The 21,780-nt window shown below is 34.8% G+C and overlaps 1 protein-coding gene across 2 annotated transcripts; it reads right to left on the bottom strand.

The window, feature by feature from the left end:
- Nucleotides 1–567: 567 nt before the first annotated feature.
- Nucleotides 568–21,401, bottom strand: LOC106882064 (intraflagellar transport protein 57 homolog). Of its 2 annotated transcripts, none has more exons than XM_014932626.3 (11): nt 21,263–21,401; nt 18,053–18,222; nt 16,498–16,606; nt 14,967–15,020; nt 13,584–13,702; nt 12,384–12,480; nt 10,184–10,264; nt 7,456–7,578; nt 5,013–5,279; nt 1,315–1,381; nt 568–919 (listed from the first exon to the last, which is right to left on the bottom strand). In XM_014932626.3, the coding sequence occupies exons 2-11, from the start codon at nt 18,208–18,210 to the stop codon at nt 756–758; spliced, it is 1,239 nt and encodes a 412-aa protein (XP_014788112.1). In that variant the 5' UTR covers nt 18,211–18,222; nt 21,263–21,401; the 3' UTR covers nt 568–755. The 2 variants fall into 2 exon arrangements, with proteins under 2 accessions (XP_014788112.1, XP_089206919.1); XM_089350793.1 differs by lacking the exon at nt 21,263–21,401 and adding an exon at nt 20,269–20,377.
- Between the last annotated feature and the right edge of the window lie 379 nt (nt 21,402–21,780).

Below are 21,780 nucleotides of genomic sequence, written 5' to 3'. Positions count from 1 at the left end.
AGTTGTATATTTTTGCCTATGCTTCGCAACATTATGAGGAACAAAACAAGATCCCAGAAAGCTCCTCTACTTACTACCATATTTGTAGATAAGGACCTTCATCAATTATCAACATTTGACTTGTCTTTCAGGAAATCGGACAACCACATATCTAACCTTGCTGTTCAGCCAATATTTTCCAACTTCAGCCAATATTTTCAACTGCGGCAAAACAAAGTACACACAGTTAATCCTTGATCCAAATAATAGACACAGCAGAATTTGGTTGTATTGTTGAAGAAGCTGTATCATGGTTTCTTCCAGAGACAAAGAGATGTTGAGTGTTTTTCAACAACTTTTATTGATCTATAGAGTTTATTACTCTTCCACCTGTGTGAAGTAAGGACAAAACTTCAGTTTTAATTTTCACAGTCAAACTACTATTTCACTGTGGAGGATGCTGTAAGAGCAATCATACTACCATGATGACTGAAAGAAATTATTCAATTGGCCGATTTAAAAAGTTCACAGAAATCAAAACAGCATGGTTTTAGAGAGCAAGATATAGGACAGAATAATTTGGCAAAACATAGTTGTATATATATTTATTTCATAATATACATATATATATATTTATATACAAAGAATGTATTCTTTTTCTATTATTATCAACACACAGACACTCACACATTTATACATAATGCACATGCATGCTTACATGAATTATAATTGAAAATTATTTAATGAAAAAGTAGATATGAAAACTTATGCATAATTTAATATTCCTGCATTTCTATAGTGTGTGCTTGTTTATTTTGAATATTCTTGTCTTTCAGTTTGGCTTGTAAAAGAATGTGTTCTACAACTCCACTGCGAACATCCATCTGGGAACATTCCTTCTTCAGCTGTTGCAGTGTCTGCTTAATTTTAACAAGTGGTGCTTTAAAACAAAAAGAAACATTGAGCATGAGAGAAACTAAATTAAAAGAGAAAGCTAAAAATAAAAACAAAGATGGAAAACTAAAAATCAAAGAGAGAATTTGTTGTGTAGCTCCACCAAATCACTGCTGATTGAAGTAGAGCTCTGATTAAAGGCATACCTACTTTTTTCAGGTTTAGTGTATCCTAGACTACATCATCCAATGTGTAAGGACACATTGGATGATGTGTAAGGACACATTCAAGAAAACAGAGTGTACCATGAAGAAGGCTTATCAGCTATTTTTTGCAAGTAGAATGATCACATAGAAGTTATCTATGCTGGCATTTCAATGCACCCAACTTTAGATATGTTAATATTAACTTAACTATAATCATTTTTCTGATTTTACTAACCTCCATCAGTCATAGTGTTTCCTCTTTCTTCCATTTCAGATTTCACTTTGTCAAGTTCTTCTGTAATCTAAATAAATAAATGACACTGAGTTCATTACTTGGACATTATACATTAAGCATTGAGCATATCAAATATTCACTACTGACCACATGTCTATAGCATTGATTTATCTTAATAACACAGAAGATAGCTAATCTTTATAGAAGAGAACAATGAGCATAGCTGAAATAGGTGAATCTTTAGCTCACTCCATTCCAGAAAAGCAAAACACAAAATAAACCTTTGTTATTAGCGACAGAAACACTATTAGCTCAAAACAGCATTCAGTATATCATACTTAATGCAGATATATAGTAGAAAACCTGGGAACTGTGGCATCCATCTCAAGAAGACATCTCATCTAGATGTGTAGTGTTAAAAAATACAGAAATATATCTGTAGTAGATGACAAGTGTCTAGTAATTCCATCACTGCTACCTCAGTGATGATAATAATCATCATTTAATCTCTTTTACTCTTTTACTTGTTTCAGTCATTTGACTGCGGCCATGCTGGAGCACCGCCTTTAGTCGAATCAAATCAACCCCAGGACTTATTCTTTGTAAGCCTAGTACTTATTCTATCGGGTCACTTTTTGCCGAACCGCTAAGTTACGGGGACATGATCACACCAGCATCGGTTGTCAAGCGATACTGGGTGGGCGGGACAAACACAGACACACAAACACATACATATATATACATATATACGACGGACTTCTTCCAGTTTCCATCTACCAAATCCACTCACAAGGCTTTGGTCGGCCCGAGGCTATAGTAGAAGACACTTGCCCAAGGTGCCACGCAGTGGGACTGAACCCGGAACCATGTGGTTGGTAAGCAAGCTACTTACCACACAGCCATGTTCATTTTCCATGCTGAGTTGAATGGTTTGACAGAAACAGGCAAGTCAGAAGACTATATCAAGCTTGGTTGTCGGTTTTGACATGATTTCTATGACTGGATGCCCATCCTAATGCCAACCAATTTACAGAGTGTACTGGGTGCTTTTCAAGTGGCACCAGCAGCAGCAGCAGCAGTGAAGTCACCAGGTAACTTGCAAGACAAGACCCCTTCAAGCGAGGTAGGAGTAGTATTGAGGGACAGAAAGTTGTCTTGCATTAGAAGAGAGACATGGCTTCTTCAGATGGTGGAGATGTGATAGAGAGTGGGCAAGGGCTGAACACCCAAGTTATAGAGTGGTGTATATAGCAGAATGAACAGAGATTGTGAGGGTGGGTAGGTGAGTGAGTTCACAAGATTTAGAAAGGAGATGGGAGCTAGAGGTGAAGAGGAAAGCATTTAACAGGGGTATATTGTGTGCAGGTAGGTAGTTGGACATGTGAGGGAGAATGGAGGGGAGGAGAGAAACGGTGGTGGTGAGCATGTGTGGGTTGTGGGGGGGGGGGAGGTATCATGACATGGATTTTACTTTTCTGAGTGAGTCTTCTCAAGCACAGCATATTGCCAGCTGTCTAGGTCCTTTGTCATCTTCTCTGTGAGGCTCAACATTTGAAGATCATTTCTCATCAATAATCTTTCTACTGTAGGTACAAAGCTTGAAATTTTGGAAGAGTGGGTAAACTAATCACATTGACCTCAGTATTTACCTGGTTCTTAATTTATTGACCCCCGAAAGGATGAAAGGTGAAGTCAGCCTTGGCGGAATTTAAACTCAGAACATAGCGACAGGCGAAATACTATTAAGCATTTTGCCTGGTATGCTCACAATTTTGCCAGCTTACTGCCTTAATTTCTCATCAATAATAATAATAATAATAATAATAATAATAATAATAACAATAATGGTTTCAAATTTTGGCACAAAGCCAGCAATTCCAGAGGAGGGGAGAAGTCAATTACATTGACACCAGTGCTCAACTGGTACTTATTTTATTGACCTTTAAAGGATGAAAGGCAAAGTTGACCTCAGCAAAATTTGAACTCAGAATGAACAGATGGATAGAATGCCACTAAGCATTTTCCCCAGTGTGTTAAAGACTCTGTCAGCTTGCCACCTTGATAATAATAGTATTAATAGCACTCAGAGAGCGCAAACCTCCACCAAGGCAATACCAACGTCCTCTCAATGATTAGCCAGAGATGATTTTTAAAATGGGAATATCTGAAATAAACTCAACTGCTTTCACAAATGAGAATATTAAAAATGAACCCGACTGCTCTCAAAAATTAAGTAAAAAAACAGAAAAATAATTCAGAATCCTTGTCTGGTACCTGATCGATCCCAATGGTAGTCATGGAATGTGAAGGTGGCTGTAGAAAATTTAGCAACAGCAATAAATAATTTATCCTTATCTAATACAAGCCAAAGTTAACAAATTCACCATTCAAAATAGTTTCAAAGGCAGAGGTAATAATAAGTTCTACTCAGGAATTTTTAAATGAATAGCATGAGACCTTTTAGTTTTCTCTTCTCTTAAAATCCGGCCTTCCTTTAGTATTCCTCTTGTTTTAAATTGATGTATAGATGTATGTATATATGTAAGTATACTGTAAAGTGTTAATATATATGTATAATATATAATATATATATATATTAAAAAAATATGTTAGTGTTATTTAATTTCTGTATGGTTTTGCTACTGTTTGTTTATGCAGTTTGATTTCTTTATCCATCAGCTTCTACTAAGATAGAGACGCGAGTAAAATTGATAACAGAGAAGCAAAAATAAAACTTTGGAAACAGCTTAAAGGGAGATAGTTGAGAAAGACTTGAAAGTCAATGTAAGATTGTAATCATGTAAAGTAAATATAACAAATAATCCTGAATACTTGTCCAGTACTGGATCAATCCAAAAATCTAATCAGTTTGTGCTAGTCATGAGGCCAAACATCCCTGAAAGTTTCATCTGAATCCATCCAGTGGTTCTTGAGATATCTTGTCCACAGACAAACAAACACGACTGAAAACAATACCTCCGCTAAGGTGGGGGTAATAATACTAATAATAATAATAATAATAATAATAATAATAATACTAATAATAATAATAATAGTTGTCAAAGATCATGAAGAAAAAAAATGCTTTCTAATTGATGTATCAATACCAGCAGATGACAACATTTCTCTAAAAGAAATGGAAAAACTTTCAAAATACAAAGACCTGGAAATAGAGATAACTCGAATGTGGAATCTAAAAACAGAAACAATTCCTATCATAGTAGGTGCCTTAGGTATAATAAAAAAATATTCAGACAAATACATAACAAAAATACCAGGACTTACAAATATATATAACATACAGAAAATTGCACTACTGGGTACTGCACACATTCTACGCAAAACACTTTCAATACAGTAAACATAAGAGCACCACAGCAAACCACAGCACATACCCAAGGCGCACAGAGCTGCGCTCGGTAGTGAAGTGAAAGCACGTTATAAAAATAAAACTACTGAATAATAATAATAATAATAATAATAATGATTTCTTTTACTGGCCACGAATGATACTTTTTTTTATCAACTCCAAAAAGAACAAAAGGCAAAGTCGACCCTGACAGCATTTGAACTCAGAACGTTAAGTCAGAAGAAATGCTGCTGAGATTCTTATTGGTGTGATAATGATTCTACCAGCTCGCCCCTTAATGATAACAATAACAATAATAACAAGAGTCAGAGTGTAAAGCAAGACTTACTTCGGCCAAGATACGTGAACGGTCAGTTAATCCACCACTTGCTTGTCGGTATCGTTCTTTGATCTCAGCCAGCTGATCCTGTAAGGCACGGAATTCTGTGAGAGAATGATCCAGCTGCTTGTTTGTGTATTTCTCACGGCTACGAATTTTCTCTAGGGATCGATCTATTTCATCTTGGAGTTCTTGAAGATAGGACTTGGTTTCTTCCATGGAGACTTCAATGTTGTTCTTGTGTTGATGCATTTGATCGACGTGGAGTCGCCAATCCTGCAAAAATCAAATAAGTTTAATGTCTTCAACAAACTTTAATAGACATAATTTTGAAGGTCCCTCATGACAGTTAATTAATCCTAATCCTTCCTAGTGTCAATAGGACCAGTATATAATAATACCAACTTGTGTGCCTGTACAGATGGTCAGGTTAGTCTCTTGCAGGAACATGCCTAGAAGTTTTGACAGATAGATGAACTTATAAACAAGACAAATACTTATTTCCATTTGTTGATAAGAATGGATGAATAACTCTGAGCATGTTTTAGTCTCATTTTGATCTCATCAGTGAATAATAGCCATTACCATATTGATACAAGTAAGACAATACATGATCATAACCAATGAAAATATACTGACCTTAAATTTGTTTAGACCAGTGGTTCTCAACTAGGGTCCATATAAGATTTGTTGGGATCCACACAAGCAAAACAGTAAATTGGAAAGCCATAGTGGTATATTAAGAGATCATGAAGAAATTTTGCCAGGTTGCTAATAAACAGCTTGGTTTCTTTCTCTAACATTTTACATAAGTTCAGCCTACATACATAAGTTAATGCATGAAAAACAAAATAGTAATTTTGAAAGAAGTATCTATAAAACTAGTTTTTAAACATCAAGGGGTGATGGAGGTCCACCAGAATAGAAAAATAATCAAATGGGTCCATAGGTAAAAAAAAAAATGGTTGAGAGCCACTGGTTTAGACTATGACTTCTTGAGAAAGTAAACACGAAATCAATGATGACGATATCAATGATTTTTGATGATTATAACTGTATATAACAAGAGATAAAACCACAGCAGGAATACCATTCTCCTTCCACACACATAAAGAAATGCATAATTCATGCATATTATATCTTTAGGGAAAGTATGCAATAAAATTTCAACCAAATGATTACATAATCAGCTACATTTTGTCCAGGGTAGTTATAATAAGAGATGAACTAGATGTGTGATTTTGCTGGATTACAGGTTGTTGTTATTTAGCAATAGGTTAACCCTGATGAAGCAGACCAATGATTCAAGGCAGTTTAATTGCGGTCATTTAGTGTTGCTATTTCTAGTATATTAGCAACTTTTCCAAGCCCCCTCCTCATTAGCTCAATGAATTACAAGCAAGGTTGCCTCAAAAGCACTATGGGTCCCAAGGCAAAGCAATGGTCCAGGGACCCCCTTTAAACACAATTTCAGTATACATATTTTAAAATTTGGTCCCTAGACCTGTGGAGCTCTCAGACAAGTGCCTAGCATGTCCATGCTTTAAGGTGATGTTGATTACAGGTAAAATAAGGATTAAATAACTTCTTGTAATTCTCTGATATATGAAGATTTGGTTGTATGGTTGAGAAGTTTGTTTTGCAAACATGTTGCTATGTATTCAATCCCACTACACGGCATCATGGGTGAGTGTCTTCTACTGTGATCTTGGGTTGATCAATACCATAGGAGCAGAAGCCTGTCTTGCATATGTGTGTGTGTATGTTTATATATTTCACTGTATATTAGTGAAGGATGTAAACATTAGTGAACAACTGGTGCTCTTTGAATGAAGTCTCCTGAATGCCACCATCAAAAATAGAGTGAACCATTGAAGGTTTGTAGGAAACCTGTAACCAATGTAATATAAAATAAAAAATAATCCCACCACTGACTACCTCTTCCTAACCTTGAAGAAGCTTTAACTTATAACATTCACAAGTCATTTGTTTCACACACTCGAGACTTACATCTACACTATAATCTTTGTTACTCAAGTAATTGATAATGATCAATTTTGAGTCAATAAAAGGCCAATATTTTAGGGAAAAGTATGTAATAAACTGAACTGACTAAACAGCTTACTATTAATATCCTTAGAGAGGGTTTGAATTCTGAACCTAGAAGTGCAAAGCTAAACAGATACTGTATTGTATTAGTCTGCTACTGTCCTAACCTAGGATTAAGATGAATTCTTTTTACCAGAACCCCAAATCAACTTAATCTCATGAGAGATGTACTTGGTACTGCACTGGTTTTTACTCTAATTATCTCAGAAGGATTAGGTACAAAAATGATTGCAATAGAATTAGAACTCAAAACAAAGAATAAAATTAAATACTCTGTAGATAACATTTTCCAGATTTCAAGTTAGGGAATATTAAAAGAGAAAAAAAAAACAATTTTATTTACCTTGTTATCAGTTCTAATTAAAACTTTCAGCTGTGGTGTTACTCTTTGTACTTCCAGAAGCCATTCATCAAGGTTTGTCTGAGATTCCAAGATATTATCAGGTTTACTGCTACCTTCTTTCAACTGGAAATAGAGTATGATAAATAACCACTTGTACAGTTTTACTTGCATCAGATATTAACCTAAAATAATAAAAAAAAAGATTTTCTTTTTTTAATTAGAGAGACATTATGTTCATGGCCTTTGCAAGCCCTCCAAGGGATATGAAACCTGCATGGTTAAAATTCCTATTAAACAGGTGAAAGTCAAGAATGGCAAGAAAAACATTGATAGGAAGAAAGTAATGGGGCTATCCTGGGGAAATACTGAATATAGTAGCTAGTGTGGGTCCTGTGAAAGTGGACACGATATTGGTAGCAAGAGCAAGAGACAAGTAGGGAGTTTCTGAATGGAGGTGGCACAAGATCATCAAGATCTGCAGAGTAGAGGCCACTGTAGTTATGCTAGAAAAACCAGAGAGATGAGGCAGCATATCAGTAAGCTTTCTTCCTTCAGATACAATCTGTAATATCTATAGCAGCAACAGCAACACTTCCACTAATGTGGAAAGAGTACTTCAGGGCAGGTTTTGAGCTTTATAGAAAGGGATGGGGGAAGGAAATGAGGTTTTTTTTCTGGTGCTGAAGCAGAAGGTTATACTTTGTGATACAGTAGATGCTATGTTGAGAATACATGTGCAACAGAAGAAATCTGCAGTGAGAGTGAGGGCCCAACAGCTTTTTCTCCAATAGTATATAGTGGTGCACTTATCTACAGCCAGTTTGATTTGTCAATCAGTAATCAACTGCTGCATTGCTTCCAGGTCAGATTTCTGGAAAGATCTAAAGCATATAGGATCCATTCCATTTTTCTCAAGGTACACTTCAGTGTCATCTACATATTTTAACACAGTATCATGCTTAAGCTGGTATCTATTTTGTTAATATATGCAACAAACAAGATGGACCCAAGAACAGATCCCTTTGGGATGCCAAATGTCATTGCATAGGGTGCAGAATGTTGCCTTATATAGATAAGGGTTGTGGAATGGCAAAATTGGTAGAGGATTTGACAAAATACACAGTAATATTTGGTTACATTCCTCTATGTTCCAAGTTTAAATCCTGTCAAAGTTAACGTTGCTTTTTATCTTTCTGGAGTCAATAAAGTAAGGATCAATCAAGTACTAGGGTGGACATTATAGATTGTTTCCTTCTCCCAAAATGTGAAACCTTGTGGCTATAGAATAATCCATTCTAGAGCCCTGTTTGCTAACCAAATTGTTCCTCACAGGAATAATCCATTCCAAGCTAAACCCAAATTCCACATAAAGGAATTAAATTATGTTTTAATTGTCCAACCTTCAAAAGCAAACAAAAATATTATTTTCTTTGTAAAATATGAAAATATGCAAGCCACATGAAATGCGTAGACGGACAATAACAAACCAGTGGAATTCTGGTTTAAGCACTCCATATAATCCTTCATAAATTTTTTATTTGGGATTTTCAGAAAATTTTTTCAAACTTATATTCCACACAGAGGAATTCTTACAATTATGCAAAAAAATGTTTGATAATTTTTTTAATCCAAAAATTTCCAGTTTTTAAAAAATTTTTTTAAAAATCAGAGTTTAAAATATGGACATTTCAAATTTTTGGCTTAAATCCCAGCAATGAAACTACCCTTGGGTGCATGCATCATCATTCCATTAAATGTGTTTATGGAGAGAAAAATATTGAAAAACATCAATACATTTTAGAGCGACTAAGAAATGATCGTGGAATCTGCTAAAAACACCAGCTAAATCACCTACACACAAAAAGTTTTTTCATTTTTTTTTTTGCATAATTGTAAGTATTCCTGCATGTAGAACACAAATTTGCAAACATTTTCTGAAAATTCCCAAAAACAAAAAGTTAAGAGGGGTTATATGGGATGCTTAAACCAGAATTCTGCCAAGAAACCATTTGCATATATTCTCCCAGTCACTACATGTGTGTGTAGTCTATTCATATTTTGTTGTTCAAATATCAGCTTGTTAAGCAAATTAGCTCTCCTCTCATGTGTGTGTATAGTGGGTGGGTGGTGGGTCTACTAATGTGCTGTTGATCAAATTACAGCACATTATGTGAGTTTTTCTTCTGAAAATTTGTTTGTTATTCAATTTGTTCATATAGAGAACTGTCCATATATGGTTACCCCACTGCATTAGAAATGAATTTATAAACAGATTGAAGGGAGACTATGTAGGGTAAAGAATAATCATTAGTCATGTTGATGATAACCTCTCGGGTTCTTGTAGCAACATAAGATGTATCCAGGGGCAGGCATAGCTGTGGGATAAGAAGCTTCTTTCACAACCATATGGTTCCAGGTTCAGTCCCACTGTGTGGCACCTTGGGCAAGTGTCTTCTACTCTAGCCTTAGGCTGACCAAAGCCTTGTGAGTGGATTTGGTAGACGGAAACTCAAAGAAGCCTGTCATATATATATATTTATATATGTGTGTGTGTGTGTCTGTCTGTCTGTGTGTATGTTTGTCTCCCATCACTACTAGGAGATTAATGTTGGTGTCTTTATGCCCCTGTAACTTAGTGGTTTGGTCAAAGAACACTGGGGTGGATGTAATTGACTTAACCCCACCCCAATCTTGCATGCCTTGTGCCAAAATTTGAAACTGATTTTACCTTTGATTCTTTGAGGGATTGTAAATTATCTAATCTCATCAGAGGTTCTTCATCAAAATCATCACCAGCATCAGCTTCATCCTACAAGAAATAGCAAATGAGAAAAAAATATAATAAAATAAAATATCTAGCCCAAATATTCAACCTGTTTTATGTTCAAACTTGCCAGATCTAACCTCTTATACTTACACTGCAATGTCATTCTACAAATAAACAGTCACATTATTGAAATCTCAAAGCTATGAGATAAGCTATGATTAATTCAAAATAATATGAATAAATAAGTGTTACATTTGACAAAGTAATCTGAATGCTAAAGGGTCAATACTGCTTCATTTGTGCATACTAAATTTTTATTCAGGCAGGCAGCTATCTGCAACATCAGTGAATGTTTTAGTCCCTATTTCCTGTATTTGAAATGATGAATTCTCATCCAAGCATGTGGATGGCTGCAAGTTCACATTACTAAAAGGGTCTAAAAAGGCTGAAATGCATCAGTTGATCTTGTTGGTTACTGCTGGGGTAACCTTTTGTTTCATTCTGATATTTGTTATATTTTTAACACAGCACACTTATAAGGGATGTCATCTCAGGACAAATACCGCAGTAACAAGTCAATCAATGGTGTTTGTACACTATGTATGATACACATCATCATTTAATGTCCATTCTTCATGCTGGCATGGGTTGGATGGTTTGGCAGGAGCTAGCCAGCTGGAGAGCTGCCTAAGATCCATTTATCTGATTTGGCAGGGTTTCTATGGCTGGATGCCCTTCCTAATGCCAAACACTTTACAGACTGTACTGAGTGCTTTTAACATGGCAGTGGTATGGGTATTTTTATGTGTAACCAGCACGAGTGCTTTTAAGTGGCCCCAGCACGAGTGCTTTTAAGTGGCCCCAGCACAAGTGCTTTTATGTGGCCCCAGCACAAGTGCTTTTACATAGCCCCCAGCACCTCCAATCCTGCAAGAGTAGGATCTCTCAGCTGAGAGAGAGATGCAGAGAACATGTTTGTATGTATGGATGGCTATGATTTTACTTAGCTTGACGTATCTTCTCAAGCACAGTAAACTGCCAGAAGTCTCAGTCTCTTGTCATCTCTTCTGTGTGGTTCAACATCTGAAGATCCTTTCTTATCGCTTTGTCCCAACATCATCTTGGATCTATCCCTTCAACACATTCCCTCCACAATTAAAGATTGGCACTTTTTGATGCAGCTATCCTCATCCATACGCATCACATTACTATACCATTGCAGTCTTCCTTGCATACTACATCTGATGCTCCATATACCCAGTTTTTTTCTCAAATTACACTTTGTCATACATGCATATTATCCATCCAGCAGAGCATGCTTTGTCATACATGCAAATTATCCATCTTTGTCATACATGCACATTATCCATCTTTGTCATACATGCACATTATCCACCCAGCAGAGCATGCTGGCTTCATTTCTTTCAAGCCTTTGCATGTCCTCAGTGGTCACAGCCTATGATTCACTACCATATAGCATAATACTGCCTATATTGTATATGCTGGATTTTTATTCAGCTGAGTAGTATTTGCATCATAAGTGAATGTTTTATTCAGTTTCCTATATTCGAGGTAATTCTTAGTCAAGCTGTGCTACTGTAGGGCAGATTGAGACAAACTTTACAGACATTGTAATAGGGCTGGGCAGGTATTTTCCCTGTTTTGTGTCTATGGAGAAAGAGGTTGTGAGATGGATGACAATGAAAAGAATGAGGATAGACACTTTTCTCTTTATTTTAGTCCTTATCAACATTTTAAGTTCCACTTGAAAAGTAAAGTGAAGATTGTGAGGGAAGTGTCCTCCTCTAGAGAATTTATCAAAGGGTGGGTGATTGTAGGGAAAATGATAACAGAGAAAAGAACTCCCCAAAGTATGTGCTTGTAGATCACAGAACAACATTTGGGAGAGGACACATGTGGTTAGTGTGGTATTAAATCAGTAGGTTACTTTGCTTGCCCAAGCTGGAGACTCAGAGGACTGTATCATCCATATATTCATACATTTTGTATACTATGTACATTTTCCATCCTATATCTCACAAAAAAATTTCCTTTTCATCCAATTCTATACAAATCGTTGATGTCATTATTATTATCTTTGTAATAGATATAAATTCAAATATGCTAATACTTAAGGAACATTTTGGTGACAAGTACTTACAACAATACCATCCTCTTCCATCTTATTGAGATCTAGTTCCATATCTTCAGCCATTATAACAATTTCTTCATCTTCCTCTTCTTCAGGATAAACTGGTCTAAACAACACAAAGTTATAACAAAATTCAGACTAAAATGATATTTGTTCTTGGATTAATTGTTCCTTCATTTCAGTAAAACACAAATTCTTTTTTTTTCACATTCAATACACACACATACACGCTTATTTTGATTATATGGCGATAAAGCCTTTTCAATAACAATATCCAATTGTTAATATTAAACTGGGGGAGAGTTTAGCTGCCACTAATTTTGATAATAATTACTGGTTGGTAACACTATCCATGATTATAAGTGGCTTCCATTGAGTGAATGTGCATGAATACACATACCTGCAACATGCTACCATGATGCTATCAGTTTTGAACTGATAATGTAAAAAGATGTAACCAAATATCATTAATCAGTTTCATCCATATGACCAACAGTATATCTTGGTTTTGTTAGGACAATTCTGCTTTGAATTCTATAGCATACCCACTTCTGCCAAAGCCCAAAGCCAACCAGTGATAATCTTGCAATTGAGTCCATACCCATACATGATTGAACAATCAACTCCTTAACCAGGCAGTTATGCCTGTGCAGGAAGGGTATCCAGCCATAAAAACCAAGCCAAAACAGACTGGAGCCCGGTGCAGTTCTCCGGCTTACCAGCTTCAGTCAAATTGTCATACCGATGCTAGCATGGAAAACGGACACTAAATGAGGATGATGATGATGATGATATGGTCACAGTTGAAATGTGTTTGCTCACAGGTATGCTTGATTGGAGGTGAGTTGGAGCTAAAAAGAAACAAAACTGTATTTTGTTTTCCCATTTTTCTCATTAGCCATAACTATGATGGATTACGTATGCAAGTTATTCCAAATCATTTTATTATCCATCTCTGTGAATTAGATATTTGAAGAAATAGCCATTGCATATCTTAGTGAGGTGGATGTGGTTGATGTTCAGCTTGAAATCTGAAGACCAATATTTGGTGAGAAAATATGAACAAAAATGGGAATTTCAGAGGGTTGCGAATTATGAGAGGAAGAACCAGAGAGAGGTCAAAAACAATAACAAGAATAGTTGTCAAAAACCGACTTTAATAAGTGTAATTTCTACTATCTTGCAAAAATTGATATTGTAGATACTTACTTTGCCCATTTGAAATTTTGCCTCTTTAATGCTTCATCAGCCAGACGATTGAGTACATAAATACAATGTTCACCACAACCTTGCTTTAATTTTGAAGGGGCAAAGTTCAGTGTGTAACCCTAAATAGAATAATATTCTATCAGAAAGGTTTTTCTGTTAAAATGAAAATGCTCTCAGTACAAATTAGAGATAAAATTAATTATTATTGATTACATTCATTAACAAATAAATATGAGTATATACATACATACATACATACATACATATATATATATATATATATATATATATATATATATATATATATATATATATTGTATAAGGGATTGTGGGTAAGGCCAAAACAATGTGAAGTAAATGCAAGATAAATAACAAGAAAACAAATATATGAATTAATGTAGACTTAACTTGTATTCAATATTTCGGGGGTTATGACCCCGTTTTCAAGAAAATGAACAAATGCTGCCAATGTGTGTGTTTGTGAGAGCATGTAAGCTCACAAAGTGAATAGGGTTAGTGACTGGGCGTACACAAAGGCTTCAGGGTATTGGATACAAATAGGTCCAATACAGTTTCTTATATACACAGACTTCATGATGGACAAAACAGGTAGAGTAATGATGGTGGTAAGGTTGAATGCAGGTGAGTCTTGTCCATCTGTTGTTATAAAATGGCTTAAGTGACACAGGTATTTTATGAGGGATGGGTGCGTATGCTTGATGAGAGTAAAACTAGGGTTAGCAAAACCCTGTGATGGCATATAGCTATGGGTAGTATGGATGCAACATGGCTGACTAGTTAAGGATTTTGCCTTGCAATCATGAGGTTCTGCATTTTGATCACAATGTGTGGCATCTTAGGTAAGTGCCAAATACTATAGTCGTGGATTAAACCAAGTATTGTGAATGAAATGAAATGAGAGAGAGAGAGAGAGAGAGAGAGAGTAAGGTTACAAATATATAGATGTTGTTGATACATAATTACAGGGGATAGGCTACTGGTACATAGACGAATTTGCCACACTAAGATCTATATATTAGAATTGTTTAACTTTATTGAAAATACAGAATGTGCTCATGCTGGATTTATAACTACAAAATCATCTCCATATTTCAAGTGTTCATGCAAATGACAACTATGACACATCTGATTAGATTTAAACATGTTCTTTCAGAACATATAATTTCAATCTGTTATTCAAATCCTCTTAAATTTCATCATCATATGTTTTTTAGATCTACCAAAAACTTCAACTTTAATCATGAAGCAGCAATTACAAAAACTACCTCTACAAATTATTTTTCTTTTCATTTACATTTTAATGTTGTACAAAGAATATATCCGAAATTCTGAAATTTAAAAATAAAAAATGTGTAGGCTTACAAAATCTCGTACAACTTCCAGAATACTTGATATTGTTGCATTTGGATCATCTTTCTACAAGAAAATCAGTAGAAACAAAACTTTTTATTTAATATTTATAGAATAAATTTAAGAATCAAAATGTGAACGCCTCAGCAAAAATGAATAAATGGTTAAGAATTTTCAAAGAATCTTGGAGAGGATGCTGGTATGACCTATATGATTTATCGGTATCCTCTCCAAGAAATTATACTTTTCTTCATAAACTGTTAATCATAATTGTTACTACAAAATTCCTTTACTCATTAATCACACTTTCGATCTCATCATAGAACAAGTACAAAGGGAGATAATGCTAAGATTTTTAATAAAACTTCAAATCTGACTGCAGTGTCAGTGACTGAGTCATATATGTGTGATGAAACTTTTTGACATATTTTAACAGCGTTTTATAACCAGGGTTCCTTGAAAACAGGGTTCTTCAAGCGATTACAAGTGGTCTCAAAGAAATAGTGATAAATAGGTTAATTATTATTTACAAATACATTTTTGAACCATTTTTGTGTTCAATTCTATTTTCATAATACACATACACAACATACTCCTTAAGTAGAGAAATCCTGGCATCTATACGTAGTAAGGAGAACCGAGGAGAAAAACGACCTCTTAGTAGCGAATTATGGGGGAATTTGATTACAGTTTTGGCTAAAATGAAATTTTTTAAAGCTTCTTTACGGCACCTGATGGATTTAGCACCATGAAAGCTTTCATAGACAGTTTTATGATTTATGTAATATCTCATAAAATTTTAATTTATGAAAGAAAAAGAAAGAGATTAATAAAGATATATAAAAGTTTTTATATAGCTGTTCCTGGAGACATGGAATCTATTTCAAAGGTTACCCAGGAATAAAAAAGTGGTTGGGAAACAATCTGCAATACTCATAAAAAAAAAAAAAAAAGAACGCTAAGTGAACCTAATTGCGTATGTATTTAAATGGTAACCATGAGTTTTCCATGATGTAATTAAGGTATAATTCTATCTCTTCTCAGTTTCAACCAATATTTTGTTTATAGCATCATTCAGGCAAATTATCTGAAATCTAAGAAGAATCCGAGGTGCTGGCTGTGAAAAGATTGTACATAGAACTCTATAAAACTATTACTTCTATTGGGTAATGTTCCCGGCCACATATTGACAATACCACTGTAATCAATTATCAGTCCAAACAACTGATGTTAAAGAAGCTCTCATTTGTTCAGACACAAAACATTTAGAGCAATTTTCAGAATTTTATAGAACTATCATAATCATCTGATTCTTGTTTCTTATTTCATTCAGAAGTAAACATATAGCTCTGAAGTTTTGCTTATGCAATCCACAATCTAAGGATCTTCTGGCCTTGGTCTGAAACCTTTGGTCTTGAAAGTAGACAGCTTTCATTACACAATCAACAAAGTAAAACTTGCCACATAATGTACACTTTCCAAAACCCAAATGTAGGAAAATGAAAAGAAAATATGAAAGCGGGAAGAAATAGTAATCAAATACCTCTTGAGGAATGTCAAACTGCCTACCAGTTCCCTGTATAAGCCATGCTGCTAAACAAGTGAACATATAAAACTGTTCTCCAGGATTGGTTGGAAGAGCAAAGTAATGTCTAAAAAAAGAAAAACAAACAAGCAAAAAAAGAAATGGGGGATAAAAATAATTACTTTCACAAGATGTTAAGCAAAAGTTGAACCTGTTAGAAATTGAACTGAGGTCATAGAGTTTTTTAATTAAAAGTTTGTGGGGTGAGATACTAATTCTTAGTTATTCTCTTTGTTTATCACAACTGAGGTTCTATTAAGAGTAAAGATCTTAGTTCCATTCCACTACTTTCTTACATTTCTGTTTCCTCTAAATTTTTGTATTTAGATAGCTTTTCAGCATTCTTAATTTGATAGATCACAATTATAAAAACCTCCTCAAGGAATGTAAAGACACAGAGCTTTTCTCAATGAAAGCTGGATGTAGAGGATTCATTGGACACAGTGTGAGGCGATTGTTGTAGCCACTAGGTCTAACTCATCATAAAGCTAATACCATTATGAGAGATATTCAGACTACAGTGGAGAAGGCAAGCCACTGGATTTGGTTAAGAAGAGATGATGAGCAATGCCTGGAAGAATATTCTGTGAAACTAAGTAACCAGCTGATCAAGCAAGTGGGGCTGATGCATAATAATGCCATTGAGTGGAAGGCCCTGAAATGGTGTGCATTCTCTTCTGATAACCCCATAAGGTTGCTAGCATCTGGGATGCAGAGCCTTCAACTGGTAGCACTTGCATTTGGAAGTTGTTTGCAAAAAATCTCCACATTGTTCAGCAATTAGGATGCATAACATATTGATTTTTGTCTTTGATAATGCATGACAGCAACTTTTTCAGCATGTGCCACATAAAAAGCTAAGTGGTTGGTGTTAGGAAGGACATTCAGCTGTAAAAATCCTGCCAAAACAGTTACAGAAGTCTGGTGCAGGCTTCTGCCTGGCAGGCTCTTGTCAAACCTTCCCACACATATCAGCATAGAAGGTGGATATTAAACAACGATGATGATAATATCCTTATTGCAGAAGATTGTTTTTAGTGTAACACTAAATACTTTGGAGTATTTATCCACATCCCATCACAAATCCTCTTGTGGTTGGATTTGTTTTACCTTCTTCCAGGGTTAATAAAGCAAGTACTAGTCAAGTACATAGGTTGAATAAATCCACTGTAATTGTCCCCTAAAATGACTGACCTTGTGTCAATACTTATTATTATTACTCTTATTAAAGTGGTGAGCTGACAGAATTTTTTGCTTGCTGGGCAAAATGTTTAGAAGCATTTTATCTCTCTTTACGTTCTGTGTTCAAATTCTGCCAAGGCCAACTTTACCTTTCATCATTTCAAGGTTGATGAATAAAGTACCAGTGAAATACTGGGGTCGATTCAATCAACTAGCACCCTCAGGCCTTGTGCTTATAGTATAATGTAATTTGGAAACAAGGGATAATTTGGTATGCCTCTAATCAAAAGGGAAACCTAAGACTTTAGTTCTGACACGATAACTTCCTTACCTTGAAAGAGGTTTCATGTTCATTATTGTCATAAAGCTTTTTTCATAATTAAGTAGACGGAGCTTTTCCAAAAGTTCTTCCATATTAACAAATGGTAAATACGCTATGCCTGGGCTAACATCTTCAATTTCTTCTGTGCGTCTCTTCTCTTCAGACATTTTAAAAGGCAACTAGGAACCAAAAGAAAATTAGAAATCAGAAATTTCAGTCTTCTTGAAAGTCATGAAATATACTCTTTTTACTCTTTTACTTGTTTCAGTCATTTGACTGCGGCCATGCTGGAGCACCGCCTTTAGTCGAGCAAATTGACCCCAGGACTTATTCTCTGGAAGCCTACTACTTATTCTATCGGTCTCTTTTGTTGAACCGCTAAGTTACGGGGACGTAAACACACCAGCATTGGTTGTCAAGCGATGTTGGGGGGACAAACACAGACACACAAACATATATATGTATATATATATATATATATATATATATATATATATATATATATATATACGATGGGCTTCTTTCAATTTCCGTCTACCAAATCCACTCACAAGGCTTTGGTCGGCCCGAGGCTATAGTAGAAGACACTTGCCCAAGGTGCCACGCAGTGGGACTGAACCCGGAACCATGTGGTTGGTAAGCAAGCTACTTACCACACAGCCACTCCTGCGCCTGTATATATGAAATTTTTTAACAATTAATTTTGAAAATCAAGAAGAATTTAATGAAATAACTTTGTCATAATGAAGCTGGTATTTGGTGCATAAATTAACATGAAATTCTCATGAAGGATTTTTAATCACTTTAAAACAGGAAGTTCATATTAAAGAACCAGAGGTAGTTTTAGCTGGGTTAAAAGGGGAAAACACTGGATTGAGTGACTCTGAATTATATAAACTGCCACACCAAAGCTAACATGGGCTAAACAAAAACATGTGTATGAGTAGTATGAACATAAGCATGGTTTAATGGTGAAGAAGTTCACTTTGCAATCATTATGTCCAAGATTTCACTCTCTTGTGATTGCTCAATCAAGCCTTTGATGCAATCCGGTAGGCAGAAACTGCACAGGAAATCAATAGATAGATTATAATTGAAAGGACCAGCCTTATCACACATTGTGCGATGCTGATTCTGCCTAAGGATTATGGTAAAGGCACATACATCTCTGGAATATTCAGCCACTCACATGCTAATTCAATGAATATTCATTGGAGAACCATTTACTTTATATATTTGATGCATGGCCTGAAATTTAGATTTGAATATTTCACTTCATTTATAATTTTATCATCATTTAAAAAAAGACAGGTTACAACAGTTTTATTCTTTGACATAATCGCTATATATTAATAAAGATTATTTTGTATGTTAATCAATCCATTCAACTCAAATATTTTAATAATAAGACCCAAAACAAATTTGAAACAGTTAAACTATAACTTTTTTTAAAAGCCTCTAGCTTTGAAACATCTGAAGATATTATTGTTTTCATACACAGAAAAAAGAAGGATGTATATTAATTTTATTAATAGTCATTTTATTGACTCTGCAGATGAATGATGGGAAGTGAAAATTGTATTGTATAAGATTCCACCAAAAATCACTTACAGTTGTTCAAACTTGACTGACATAAAATGCTATACTAGTTCATAATTTTTTTTTTTTTTTTTTTTTGCAAAATGAGATTTTGCAGTATTTATGCCTTTATCAAGGGCATCAGTGGAGCAAGTGAATGGAAATTGTTTCAACCAAGGTTTGAACCTACGATAAAATCTCGGCTTACATTCTATTCTTTAGTGCACAACTGAAATTGCAAAAAGATTTGAAAGAATTAGATGAAAGTTCTGCAGTAATTTTCTTTCATGTAAATAGATGTTTATATTAATTTCAAAATTTGCCAGCGAAATCTTATAAAATGATAATGTTCTAAAAGATGTATATGTTTATATGTTATATATGAAAATAAAAATATTTGTAAGGTAAAATATTGTAAGGCTCAAGGCTAGACTAAAAGCTATTAACGAGCTATATTTGCGACCCATTTGATTCCTAGATGTAGCCATTTCATGAAGACACTTTCATCACATAATCTCTCCTGTCTATAAAAGAAATATGGATTTGTTGCACCTATGTAAAAATAAAACAAACAATATTTTGAGCCAGTATATGGTAGTGGAGTGACAGAATCATTAAAGCGTCCGACTGAATACTTAGTCCTTTACATTCTGAGTTCAAGTCCTGCTGTGGTAACTTTGCCTTTCATCCTTCCAGCTTGATTGATTGATACTGGATCGATTTATATTCCTCTAATGCATCCAACAAGTGAATAGAATTGTAGTAGAAGACAAATATATTAAAATAAATACATATTATAGCATTATCTGTAGCTTTAGCACAATTCACTCATGTCCAGGCGTGAATGGTATAACTCCATGTTATTTACTGACGTTAATAATTCTAATTCTTTAAATAGTGGATAATTCTAAGAAGAGTTGAGCAATAAACTCCATTCATAGGCCAAACCAAATTTCACTCAAATTACACCCATCCTATTGTCTTAAAAAAGTGGGGACGCATTGGAGAACGTGATACTTGAATCAAATGACGGGATAGTCACGGATGGAGCAATTTTACACATTGGTCTGCACGATCGGGACTGACATGGAGCTAGACAATAACTAACTAAACTGGTTGCAGATAGAGGGAAGGAAAATATATATTGAGTAGAATAATGGATTTCTAGCATTGGAGCAAGTATCATTTTCAATACTTCCCTGGTGTTCATTCAGAAAAAAAATATTCTATCCGGCTTTCTGCCAATTCTGTCATCCATCTCATTACATCAAAGATGTCTTATTTTCAAGGTTTTGTTATTTAAAAATAATATCAAACATTGCTGTTACTCAATTCAGTTAACATATTTATAGGTAAGAAGAATAAGATAAAGTGAAGTTTGCGTTTTCCCCTCATAAACAGCATTAACGATATGAGTTAAGTGAAATCGTCGAAACATGGTCGAGGATTAGATGTTGGAAAGAATACCAGGCGATCTTTGGGCGATCGTTAAAACCAAAGATCGCCGAATACTCAAGTGAAGAATACTGAACAAACTTTTTCATAGCATCGAAGAATAAGTACAGCTGTAAGATTGACGAAAGTAAGATTTAAAAACCAAGGATAATTAAAAGAATTAACAAAAGCAAGCATACAATTTACCTGGAATCTTATAGAGTGTAATTTAGTGAATTGATTACCAACGAACAGTTTTTCTCGTAAAATTTACTCGGAAAAAAAGTTTATTTATCTACGATCGTCTATGTTTGATGTAATAGGGTGTGCACATGCGCAGTTACTTCTATGTATGTTCTGTTTGTTTATGACCATGGCAACGGCAAGTAAAGAGAAGTTGATGTTGATGCGCGTGTCGGCCTTTTGACATGAGAGTGTTCCTGTAGATGCTGTTAGACTGCTGTAAAAAATAGATGTAGACGATTTTTTTTGTCTGTGGTACTTATTTACATAGGTGAACTGGGTCATTTAGGAATTAAGTGCCTTTGCAACACATGATCAATTTATCGGTGACAGATCATGAATTCAGAATGCTTGATTTTAAATACTGTAAGACTGTCATCTTAAAAATAATTACGAGTTTCATTCTGTTATTTCCTTCTAATTTCGAATACTGCTACTTTCAATTCTATACTGGTTAATTGACATTGTTATTAGAATATCAA

Source organism: Octopus bimaculoides, chromosome 4 (assembly GCF_046866305.1).
Source record: "Octopus bimaculoides isolate indiv1 chromosome 4, ASM4686630v1, whole genome shotgun sequence".
Taxonomy (NCBI): domain Eukaryota; kingdom Metazoa; phylum Mollusca; class Cephalopoda; order Octopoda; family Octopodidae; genus Octopus; species Octopus bimaculoides.
This window is presented reverse-complemented; position numbering and strand designations above follow the sequence as displayed.